General features: G+C 37.3%; 1 protein-coding gene across 3 annotated transcripts in view; it reads left to right on the top strand.

Annotated features, from left to right (window-relative positions):
* The window catches only part of LOC129726600 (galactokinase-like), a 148,392-nt gene that overhangs the window by 68,227 nt on the left and 67,768 nt on the right, over nt 1-12,397 (top strand). For 2 of the 3 annotated variants that reach the window (XM_055683504.1, XM_055683506.1), the window contains exon 2: nt 12,070-12,250. In XM_055683504.1, the coding sequence (XP_055539479.1) occupies nt 12,089-12,250 (162 nt within the window). In that variant the 5' untranslated portion in view covers nt 12,070-12,088. Of the gene's footprint in view, nt 1-11,564; nt 11,817-12,069; nt 12,251-12,397 lie in introns of those variants that run through there. The other variant, XM_055683505.1, reaches the window with a different exon arrangement.

The raw sequence follows: 12,397 nt of genomic DNA, 5'->3' as shown, positions 1-12,397 counted from the left end.
ATGGTACGATCTTTTCTACACAAATTCGCGCCCGATATGGTTACTTCTCGGTCTCTGGGCAACCGGCCACCAGGAGACGATATAAATAAATCCGCGCCAGGATCGCTGCATACAGGAGAATCGAAGTTTCTAGTTATGTTCGGCAGCCTACAAATCGTAACAATTTGTATCACACCAAACAATATAATCCCGATATTTATTGCGAATAATTACGATATTTTGTCGCGATTAATTCATTTTTTGCTGCGAATAATTAATTTATTACGATATTTATCGAACGAACGAAACCTACTCTGAATCGCAACGTGCTGGAATAGAACCGACAGGCGGGCAGTCTTCAAATAAATGATTTGGTACACCTCGAAAGTCACAACACACCGAAAATCCTTAGATAAGCAAAGCTCAACCAGGCCAAAGACGCGTTTGCACCAAAGCATTATGCGCGTCTGCTCTGTTTCCTTCTATCGACGCATACGCACAGGGACACGGTGTTTCGCGCCGATTATTTTTTACTTCTCGAATAATTAATCTAGGTTACCTATTGAGTATAAAAACTGGCAAAGTTTCATGCATTCATAGCTCTAAAATTTATGAAAATGCAAATATGCATATCGAACAAGACAGAGCTCTGAGTTGTGATACAAAATGCCAAAACAATCGCAATCAAAATTTAGTTACCATGTCGGCTGATGAGATTTCAACATTAATTAAATAAAAATTGTCTATGTGTTTCAACATTTGATCAAAAGCTGCAAAAATCATAAAACAATGGCATAAAACTGGACAAAACGTCCGAAATCGTCCGGTCAGAACACGAATGATAAACTTCGAAACGGCTAACTAGCAGCGCAGGCAGGATGTTCAAAGTATTGACGTCAGTTCACTGCGCACACAAGATGCAACGCAAGAAAATTAAACATCGAACATAACACAAAATGCCGATCATGCTCCTGCCCACGCCCTCTACGCACACTGCAAGCGAGAGAACTTCAAAAAAGACCTGTTAGAAGCTCCAGAAAAAATTAAACTCTCTCTCGTTTGGCCATCGCTGTTCAAAGCGGATGAAAAAAAAAGGATGCGTGCATTTGCATGCAAAAATCATGTTGAGAGTGAAAAAAAAAACACGAGCTGTTTGATTTAGGAATTAGTAGTATATATGATCTTCATCGGAAGTTTGTTGAATATCAATTGAAAAGATATTCTGGAGAGAAATTGAAAAAAACAGCAACTATATAACTAAAGTTATGCAAGACTCTTCAAACTCTTCATACAGCTATGAAAAGGTGGCCATAAAATTATTACTCACGAAAGATCAGATGGGAAAAAAGGAAGGATTTTCAGTGGAAAAACCGGAGAACTCTACGGACCGAACCGTAGATTTTGTGCATCCTACCTATGCTAAATATTTTGCAGCAAATATGTTTGTTGGTACTCTTGAGAAAAAAAGTTATCGCTCAGATTACAAAGATATGCACCACTTTTTGCTGTTTGAAATCTTTAGAGATTGTAATATATTAAAGTTTTTAATATACAAGACGCAAAAAAATAATATTCGAAAAATATATGAAGATTGTCAGCTATGTTGTGCTAAAATAAAATGGATGAATTTATATTATTCTAATTCACGACATATCAATAGTTGTTATTGTGCTGCTTTCTGCAGCTGGAAACATGGCTAAAAACATGACTTGAAATAAGTTATTACAACAACATTGCAGCGCAACCCTTCACCGTATAAAGTCATCCAAACAATATAGATATTATAATTTATTTATCTAATGATGCTCATATGATGTGAGATTACATTACATAGTTACAATGTCGGCTGATAAGATTTCAACATTAATTAAAAAAAATTGTCTAACCGCAAGAAAATTAAACATCGAACATAACACATAAAGCCGATCATGCTCCTGCCCACGCCCTCTACGCACACTGCAAGCGAGAGAACTTCAAAAAAGACCTGTTAGAAGCTTCAGAAAAAATAAAACTCTCTAAAATGAATGATAAAATCCAATAAGATGTATAAAGGCATGTAAAAAGAGATCTCGTTAGACTGCCTTCCGTAGCTGAAGCTGTCAAATTTTTAAAGTAGAACACGCAAAAAAAAATAAAAATGGATTCGAAAAACATATGGCAACCCTTCACTGAGCGCCTCTACCGCTTGCCCCTCTATCCGAAGGTAGATGGCGCTCAAAATCTCTTCAATCAGTCCAAGACACAATCCCAAAACCGATCTTTTTCGACCTGTTTTCAATCTTTCTGAAGTGCGACTCAAAAACAAACAAAACACAACAAAAAATGCTACTTATCTGTTTCACGATAGACGCTGGCACATTTCTTCACTTTTCCGGGTAGCAGTAGAACCTAAACTTAACATTTGGACCAATTACACTAATTTTTTCGCGAAGAAACAACTTTTTGCCTTTCTCCTAGAAAGGTATAGCAATCACTGGAAAAACCGAAGGTATAAAAGTGGTCCCAATGGCCGAATGTCATGTACCACTCGACTTCTTTCGACGAACTGAGCATTTTCTGTATGTATGTATGTATGTGTGTATGTGTGTGTGTGTGTATGTGCAACTTTTTTTCTCACTCACTTTTCTCAGAGATGGCTGGACCGATTTTCATAAAATTAATTGCAAATGAAAGGTCTAGTTGCGCCATAGGTTGCTATTGAATTTAATTGTAATCGGATTTTCAGTTTAGAGGTTATGTATCAAAATGTAAAAATCACGAAACATCAATATCTCAGAAACCACACAACCGATTTCAATAAAACTGGTTTCAAATGATTGGGCTGTCCCCAGAACCCTTAACTTTTGAATTTCGTTATGATTGAACATATGGTTCAAAAGTTATGTAAAGAAAAGTTATCCTGAGGTTGTTTAAACTCACTCATTTTTCTCAGTGATGGCTGAACCGATTTTCACAAAATTAGTGTCAAATGAAAGGTCTAGTTGCCCCATAGGTTGTTATTGAATTTCATTGCAATAGGATTGTAACTGTGTCCGTTGTTCATAAAAATGTGAAATCACATAATGAAAGTAAACATATTGACTTTCTCCTAACGATCACTGGCTAATTAAAAGGTAGAAAAATGATTGAAATGGCCGAATGTCATATACTATTCAACTCAGTTCGACGAATCGAGCATTTTCTGCATATATGCATGTATAGGTGTATATGTTTGTGTGTGAGTGTGTACGTGTGTATGTGCACCTTTCTTTCGCACTCACTTTTCTCAGAGATGGTCTGACCGATTCTTTCTATCTTGGTGTCAAATGAAGGGTCTATTTGCCGCTTAGGTTGCTATTGAATTTCATTGTAATCAAACTTTTAGTTTTGGCGCTGCGTCAGAATGTGAAAAACGCTCTTATATCTCAGAAGCTATGAAGATAGTTGAATTCAAATAAATGGGCTTTCAAATCCTCAAACAATGAATTTCATAATGTTTAAACATGTGTTTTGAAAGTTATAGAAAGAAACGAAACCCGCAGACCGTTTAAAACTATAGCTACGATCAAAATATGTGGCCTTAACATCATTTAAATTTAATATTGTACTATTTCAATGTTTGCGGCCTTGCTCGGGATTGAAGTTGAAATTAAAAGCCATTTCTATAATTTCACTTTTTGCCTTTCTCCTAGAAAGGTATAGCAATCACTGCAAAAACTAAAGGTATAAAAGTGCTCAAAAGGGCCGAATGTCGTATACCACTCGACTCAGTTCGACGACCTGAGCATTTTCTGCATGTGTGTGTAACGCTCTCCCAATCTCACTCGATTTTCTCAGAGATGGCTGAATCGATTTTAATGAAATCAATTGCAAATGAAAGGTTTAGTTGCCCTATAAGACCCTATTGAATTTTTTTGTAATCTGATTTCCAGTTTAGAGGTTATGTATCAAAATGTGAAAATCACGAAACATCAATATCTCAGAAACTACACAATCGATTTGAACAAAATTGGCTTCAAATGATCGGGCTATCTAAAAACCCTCAGCTTTTGAATTTTATGAAAATTGAACATATGGTTCAGAAGTTACAGAAAGAAACGTGTTCTGGAGACTGTTTAATCTCACTCATGTTTCTCAGAGATGGCTGAACCGATTTTCATAAAATCAGTGTCATATGGAAAGTCTTGTTGCCCCAGGAGACCCTAATGATTTTTTTTTTGCGAACGGATTATTACTTTTCCTGTTATGTTTAGAAATGTGAAATCCAGCTTTGAAAAGAAACATATTCTGATGACTACTTGGGCTCACTCACTTTTCTCAGAGATGGTTGACCCGACTTCCACAGAATTAGTATCAAATGAAAGGTCTAGCTGCCTCATAACATCCTACTGAATTTTGCTTCAATCGGAATGTAACTTCGTCTGTAATGTATCGAAATGTGAAAATCACTAAACTTCATTATCTTAGAAACTACACAACAGATTTGGACAATATTGATATCGAATGAACGGGATAGTTAAGGGTTAACTGATGAATTATGATTGAACACGTGGTTTCAAAGTTTGGCTCCCCCATACGTTCCCTTTTCATTTGATTGTAATCAAACTTAAGCAACCGTTATGTTTTAATTTGTAAAACAACGAATGTCTATTATCTCAAGTATTACACGACTTATTTGAACATAACTAGTGTCATACAAACGAGTCATCTCTCAAACTTACAAATAACAAACTTCATAAAAATTTGATATACTGTTCAAAAGTTTTGTAAAGAAAAGAAATTCAAAGACTATTCAACACTATAGCTGCTTTGATCAATATATATGGCCTCAACATGATTTAAATGTGGTATCGTACTATTTGAACGTTCCCGGTATCGCTCGTGATTAAATTGTTCGAAATTAAGAGTCGTTTCTTATATTTCGCTATTTCTGACGCACTAACATTACGTCAAATTTCATATTTTATACTTCAATTACAACATCAATATTTCAGAACCCAAAGAATGAATATACCTTTTTGGATTTAAGCATTCATGTAAATCTATTTTTACAAACAATAAGTTTGAATGAGAAAGGCTGAGCCTGACCGCTAGGTGGATTAATTTAGGTTTTTATTAAAACTATACGAAGAGCAAAATCGCGCACATCATCCAGTTGGCCTAGTTCTGGGTATCTTGAATCATCAATAATAATATTAAAAACTCCATACAAATTTTCACTCCAAATTTAGTGTTTGCATTTTATTAAGCTGTTGAATTATTTTAATCAGTTTTGAAGTAGAATACTTCTCTCAGGAAGTTCGGCTACATAGGGATGTGAAATGAAATTCTAAAACCGAAAAAAGTGAAAAATATGTCCAATTTCAAATGCTAATAAATCGGTTAGTATTCGATGGATTTCCTTCGTTCTTGCAGCAATAGATTGGAAAATCTTCTAAGATTCTTCCCAAAATAAGAACATTGTGATTTTATTATTCACACTTTTGTACTATTGAAAATAGTCAAGCCTTGTCAAAACGAAAAATTCGACCTCTGATTGGTCGTTATATGCTTGCTTCCCAAGCACGGTCGACAGGATCATATGCCTTGCAATTGAAAACATGCTATTTGGCCTATATAAGAGCCTGTTTCAGCCGGAGCCGCTCATAATAGTTCTAGACAGCGACAACAGCAGTCGTCCTTCCTTAGCAGCAGCACTAGCCTTGTGGTTGGTCACCACGTCTCAGGAGCAGCGCGGTTTTTCTCAGCGTGTGTCGCCAGACAGCCATTATTCCCCCCGTGTTGGGGCAGCATGAAGATTGCCATCAGGAAATCCAATTTTGAACATCAAAATGCCTTTTCCAAGGCAAATAAACAAGTCATTGGAAGTTAATGATTTTTGTCAACGCAAGCAAGCATTCTGTGTTGCATCATAGCAATTTAAATTTGTCGCACCCGTCTAATTTACTGGATGTGAAATAGCTTCCACAGTGCATGTTGGCGGTGTATCTTAATTTCCCCAATGTTAGGGCAGCTCAAAGGTTGTAATTAGCAACCGATTTTGAACCGCAAAATGCTTTTTTTCAAGGCAAATAAAAAAATAATTGAAAGTTAATAATTTTCTGGCATCAACACAAGCAGACATTCTGTGCGGGATGCAATCAAATTCTGTTGTAGTTGTCTAATTTTAACTTTATTTAGTAAACCCTCCACTGTAGGGGCAGCGCAATGGCTGCGATCAGCATAACCGACATTGAATAATAAACTGCCCTGTTATGCAGAGCTAATATGAAGTCGATTCAATCAATCAGCATAAACAGAATTTCGTCGTCTCCCAGCTGCCACGTTGCAACATGATGCAACACGCAACAGCCAGCAAACGAAATCGCTTGATGTTACAAACCGCATTAAGATACGGGTTAAAACCCGTTGCGTGTGTGAGAGCACCATCGGTGTTTATTCGCTGGATACAAAAATCAAATGTGGAATAATTCGTCTAAAGAACATAAGGAAATGGTAAACCTGAACTGAAAGGCGTGGCCTATTTCGTAGCACCCTTCGGCTATAAAAGAGTGTTTCTGGGAAAACTATCTACATTCATTAGTCGGAAGGTGAACTGGATGGACCGTCCACAACGTTGACAGCAGTAACAGCAGATATCGGCACTCAGCAGTAACAGACCATAGCAGCGGGTTGCGCCTGTGGTTGCCTTCAAATTAAACAAATCACTTGCCCTGTGGTTGGTCATCACGTCTCAGGCCCCTGCCTGAGAACGAACGCCAACGCGAGCGATCGGGCGAGATTTTTGCCGTACAACAGCCGGCACTTCCTCTAATGGAAAAGTTGGATCATTTTGTTCAGAAGAATAATACTGTCGGTAATATTACAGAGCTGCGATTGCATTATATCCGATATGGAATTGAACAAGTTTTCTTTTGAGGACAAATAAAACACTTAATTTGAAGAGTTAATAGTTTTGGGTACCAGTAGCAGTATGGTAACAGCCTCAGCGGTAGGTGCAGCCGGTACTTCCATGAGGCGGATTTTATAAGGAAGTAAATGGAAGCGGTATGGCGAAACAGTTCGGGTGTGCTTAGACGCGCGTCATTTTTCGTTGTTGATATTATTCCCCACATGAAACGAAGCGCTTTCGTACGATAGCGGCGGTATTAGCGGTAGATGCATTTGCCAACACTTACTCCAGTAAAGCCGTGTCTAATTTTCAATGTGAAAACACCTTTCTATTGTGTTAGCCGTGCACATTAGGCCTCTGTCAGGCTAAACGCGAAAAGCGGCGTGAACCGTTCCGCCCGGCCGTAGGTTAATGTGCAACCGTAAGTAGAGCTGTGTAAAAGTATTCTACTTCAACCTCGCGGTCGTGGCTTTGCACACAATCCTCCTGTGATTTTTTATGCGTATTATTTACCGAAACAACTGAAAACATTCAGGTTTGCGTAAATTTACGTTGTTTTTACGTGTTCGTTTGGTAATATTTTCTTTGTTTGTAGCTTTTACAAAAGATTTCAAGCTATATTTGTTTGAGTGAAGGTAAAGCCTCAAATGGCCGCCTTCGAGCCACCACATGGTCGACTTCGAATTTTCAAAGGTATACCACTCGGCAACCGTTTATGCGTCACTTATGAAAACATATCCTCATGTTTGTTATGGTGATGAAAACTCAAGATTGTGTTTCCACGGGTAACGCATTACCTATTTTCGAGTATTGTGCCTTTGAAAAATTCTTTGTCGGCCTCGTGGTGGCTTCTACATACTACAACCTTGAGCTACGCAGACACGCTTCTTGACACATTTATCAAAATATTTGCAATAATACTACCGTAAACCAGGGTTAGATTGTGCCATACAAACACATTTTTTGTAGCCATCCCATGGCGATCACATGACCCATTTTTCTTGGATAAGTTTCTTCGAATACCTAATCAATAAAGACTAGTATTCTTATCTGGAAGCGATGGCTGATAAGTTACGAGTTGGATGGCACAATATCACCCCACTGCACATAAGACACCCTGCTGTGTCACTGTCGTGTCTTGTCTCTGTCTTATTTCTGTCTTATATCTGTTTTGTCTCTGTTTTGTCACTGTTCTATTTCTGTTTTGTCATAGTTTTGTCTCGAGTTGGTCTCTGTTTTGTCACTGTTTTGGTTCTATTTGTCTTTGTTTTGTCACTGTTTTGTTTATATCTTGTTTCTGTTTTGTCCCTGTTTTGTCACTGCTTTGTTTCTATTTTGTCACTGTTTTGTCTCTCTTTTGTTTTTGTTATGTTTCTGTTGTTCCTCTGTTTTGTCCTTGTCTGGACACTTTCTTGTCTCTGTGTTTTCTCTGTTTTGTCACTATCTTGTCTTTGTCTTGTCCCTGTTTTGTCTTTCTAATTTTTTCGGGTTGTCTTCGTTTTGTCTCTGTTTTGTCTTTGCCTTATCTCTGTCTAATCTCTGTCTAGTCTCTGTCTTGTCGCTGTCTTGTCTTTGTCTTATCTGCATCTTGTCTCTGTTTTGTCCACGACTTGCCTCTGTTTCGCCTAGGCCTTTTATCCGTTTTGTCTGTGTTTTGTTACTATTTTGTCTTTGTCTCTTTTTTGGTTTTGTCATTGTTTTGTCCCGGTTTTTTTGTTTTGTCTTTGTTTTGTCTCTGTTTTGTCTATATCTTTTCTTCGTTTTGTCGTTGTTTTGTCTATGTCTTGTTTCTGTTTTGTCTCTATTTTGTTTTTGCTTTGGGTCTGTTTTGACTCTGTTTTGTGTCTGTCTTGTCTCTGTCTGGTCTCTGTCTTGTCACAAACTTGTCTCTGTTTTGTTCATATCTTGTCTTTGGGTTGTCTTTGGGTTGACTCTGTTTTGCATTTTTGTTTTAAATATAGTAATCGGACTTAGAGTTCAAATATATTTTACGGTAGATATGAAATGACATCACTTGAACAACGATGCAGTGGAGTACGTTCACATGCAATTCATAGCAATAAAACTAGATGAAACGCGTATAGTTTCACCAGCATTGCTCATGTCTTTGCAACTGACGGAGATAATCAAGTAATGCCCAAAACTCAAATGGGTTGGGCAAAAATTAACTGTGAAAAGGAACTTTTGCATTGGAATTCAGAAGCACTATTCAACTTTTTGTAACTTTTCTCAATAAAATAAATAAGATGGAGAGTAGAGAAATATGATGGCAGTTCAAAACATAATGTCCATTTTATTATCTATAGATTGTTGTTAATAGCGTTCTATGAATGTTTGCTAGTAATGTCTTAATAATAAGAAAAGCATTGATAGAAAAATCCGCACAAAAACCTACGTTTACTATTTGTTTCTAATTGAACATAAAATTATCGTAGGTCTGTATTCATGCCATTTAATCGAACTGAATGCTTTTGATGACTTTCTAGAAATGATTTGATGTAGTTAGTTGTCTAGGGATACCATCTGGTCGAAGTTAGAAATCAGGACACTTTTTCTTGGCACAAATTTGACTTCTATTCTATTCTTCGATGTATGAGCAAATATAACACGTAATATGTGATTCACCCTTTAAAATACAATATAAAACTTTCTTATTTACTGTACATTAGGTAAATTAGTTTTTATTTAGTTTTTTACGCGTTGATATGTACCTCGTGGAAAGACGCGGTAATTAAAAAATCCTTCGATTCATAAATTCGCGTGAAAAATCCGTTAATACGAAAACCCGTGTAGAAAAATACATAGTAAAAAGCTGAGTGTATCTCTGACAGGGGTCTGATGTTTGATGAGTATCCCGTATCTAAAATCTAAATGCAATATGGCGTCATTTGTTCAGTAAACAACTTGAAAACTATGATTTTTCTCGACCAAAGTGCAGTTCTTACATGAAGATATATTATCGTGTAAATGGTGTTACCAAAATTATCACAATAATGATTGTCATTACTGGCAAATCTTGTCGTATCTTGCTGTCTGTGGTACCACACGTCAGTGGTACCACAATGTCATTGGTACCGCTATAAAATTTGGTAACGCGACTTTTATATCGGATTTGACGTTTATAGCATAGCCCTGATCTCTGACGAGTCACTTTCATTAAACCACTTTAAATTGTTACGCATTAGTAGATATTTTAAAAATTCAACACATGTAAACTGTTTCAACGTAAACTTAACAAATGCCAGATGCTTAATGGTAACGGTCAACGCGTGAAAGATTCTTCTTATTACTCTTCTGAGATTCATCAAATGAAAAAAATTCGATCGCAGTGAGCGTTGCGACCTAGAATCAAAAACCATTCAAGAGAAACTTTTCAAAATGTCCTATCTGCTTTGATAGATTTTTTGATCGATCACTTTCATTTAATCACCACAACTTATAAAACACCTTTTAACACGCTCTATTTGCACGAGTCGATGACGGAGGGATCACTCTAGCCTTCTGGACGGAAACCATGCTTGGGAGAGTTACTAAAGCTGAACCATTACCACAATGAAAAGACGTTCCGGAAAAACTATGAAAGCAGATAGGACCTTTTGAAAAGTTTATATAGATTTATTGAGCAGTTTTCAGAAATTCTGCTCATTACCACACAATAAAATTAAATAGCTTAGGAAAATCTGGACAAATGCTAAAATATAAAAAAAAATCAGGACGCCCAAATAGAACTTCAAAATCAGGACATGTCCTGCTAAATCAGGACGGATGGTATCCCTATAGTTGTCAGTCATTTTCCTATTGTGGTTTGATATTATGACTTCAAATATGGCTCCGAGCAGAGAGAGAAATTGTTCGTTTTTACACGAACAAACTGAATACCACAAAATGATGCCTAACTAAAGGTGCAAAACTGGCGTACCAAGCTTGTCTAAAGTCAACATTTGTTAATCATAACGTTCGTGTTGGCCTGCATATTAAACGCTGTTTTATTTGGATTCCAGTGAGTAGCATCACTTAATTCAATTTAAATCGGTTTGACTTTTAATTAATCCAATGAAAAGGGTAAATGCAAAACCCCTGAGTGATATCTTGAGAACAGATTGGTGGTGATACTTTATGAGAGCATCAGCAACGAGGCTGGACAATTGCAATTTAATCTAATGCCGGTGGACGGACAGCTCGAGCACATTAGCCGCTAATCTCCATCTACACTGATAAGCTAGAGAATGTCAGGCAGGTCGATATGTCCGTAAATTGTGCATACTAGCGTTGCTCAACCGGCAGCAATTCTACTGAAATCTTCCGTATTCGTTATCCGGCCGACCGGCATAACAAACCGAAATACGGGTTGATAGTAGTTTACGTCTTCTTTGTATGCTCTGTTATCTATTTACACTTTTTATGGCGCAGGGTTGAAGTCATGATTGTGAGCCAATGAAAGTTTATGGTATTCAAATTGCCTATAAAAAAATTGAAAAATGCTGGATACTTTAAAACAATTCGATCCATGTTATTGTAGTCTAATCTAGTTCTAAAGTGATCCCTGATAACAGCACGAATATTCGTAAGACAAAACTACTGTCTTTCATCATCCACTGCAGTGAAAGCGTGATTGTTGTATGCATTATGCCGCTTCGCAAAAGCGATAATAATTATGTGACGTAGCCGTTGACAATCGTTCATTTCGGTTTGGCAGTCATTGACGCTGAGGCGTCGTTAGCAGTGTAGTTGCGGACGTGCGAATAACCGGAGGGACGCACTTTCGGCGTACTTCTCTTACTCAATTGTCAGAGTTTCACCTGTACTTGAGGTCACTACGAACATAAACAAATGAGCTTAGCGATAAGATATGCTGCGGGTTTTCGAAAGCAGCGTTCAGCTTATAGTGCTCGTAATTTGCTAATAAAGTGGATGGATTAAAAACGGAAAACATTCACAACAAGTATTAATTATATTGGATTATTTCGTAAGTACATTTGGGTGATAGTAAAATAATCAAAGAGTAAAAACAAAAAGTGAAAATGAAATAACGGAAAGCGGAAGATGACAAGATTACTCCTCAACATTCAACCGTATATCAACTACTACTCAACCCTTTCAGTCAGGACTCGCTGCCAATTGTGAAAAACCATTCTGTTATCATCCTACCAACCAAACCCATGTCGTTTCCATCCCAAGATAACCTTTCTCGTTCTCGTTTAAACTTTATGTAATTGCAGGAATAAAGACGACACCAGAATGGTCTCCAAAGTAATTAGTTTTGATGAGGTTGTTAAAACATCAATTGAAACATTTCGTAACACATTCGGTTCCGAGCCCGATATTGCCGCCTGTGCACCGGGCCGTGTCAACCTAATTGGAGAACACGTGGACTACAACGATGGGTTCGTCCTGCCAATGGTGAGTTCTTATATAAGTAAACATAGCTCACACACACACATATTGTGTGGCGGGTTAAGGTACAGTTGTTACGTACGGCAACAAAATAGCTACCGGCAGCAGTGTCATCAAATTGTGTGATCAAATACGACAGGCTGCTGTTACTGG

The sequence above is a fragment of the Wyeomyia smithii genome, chromosome 3 (genome assembly GCF_029784165.1).
Source record: "Wyeomyia smithii strain HCP4-BCI-WySm-NY-G18 chromosome 3, ASM2978416v1, whole genome shotgun sequence".
Taxonomy (NCBI): domain Eukaryota; kingdom Metazoa; phylum Arthropoda; class Insecta; order Diptera; family Culicidae; genus Wyeomyia; species Wyeomyia smithii.
The sequence above is the reverse complement of the archived record's forward strand: the minus strand, read 5'-3'. Positions and strand labels throughout refer to the sequence as shown.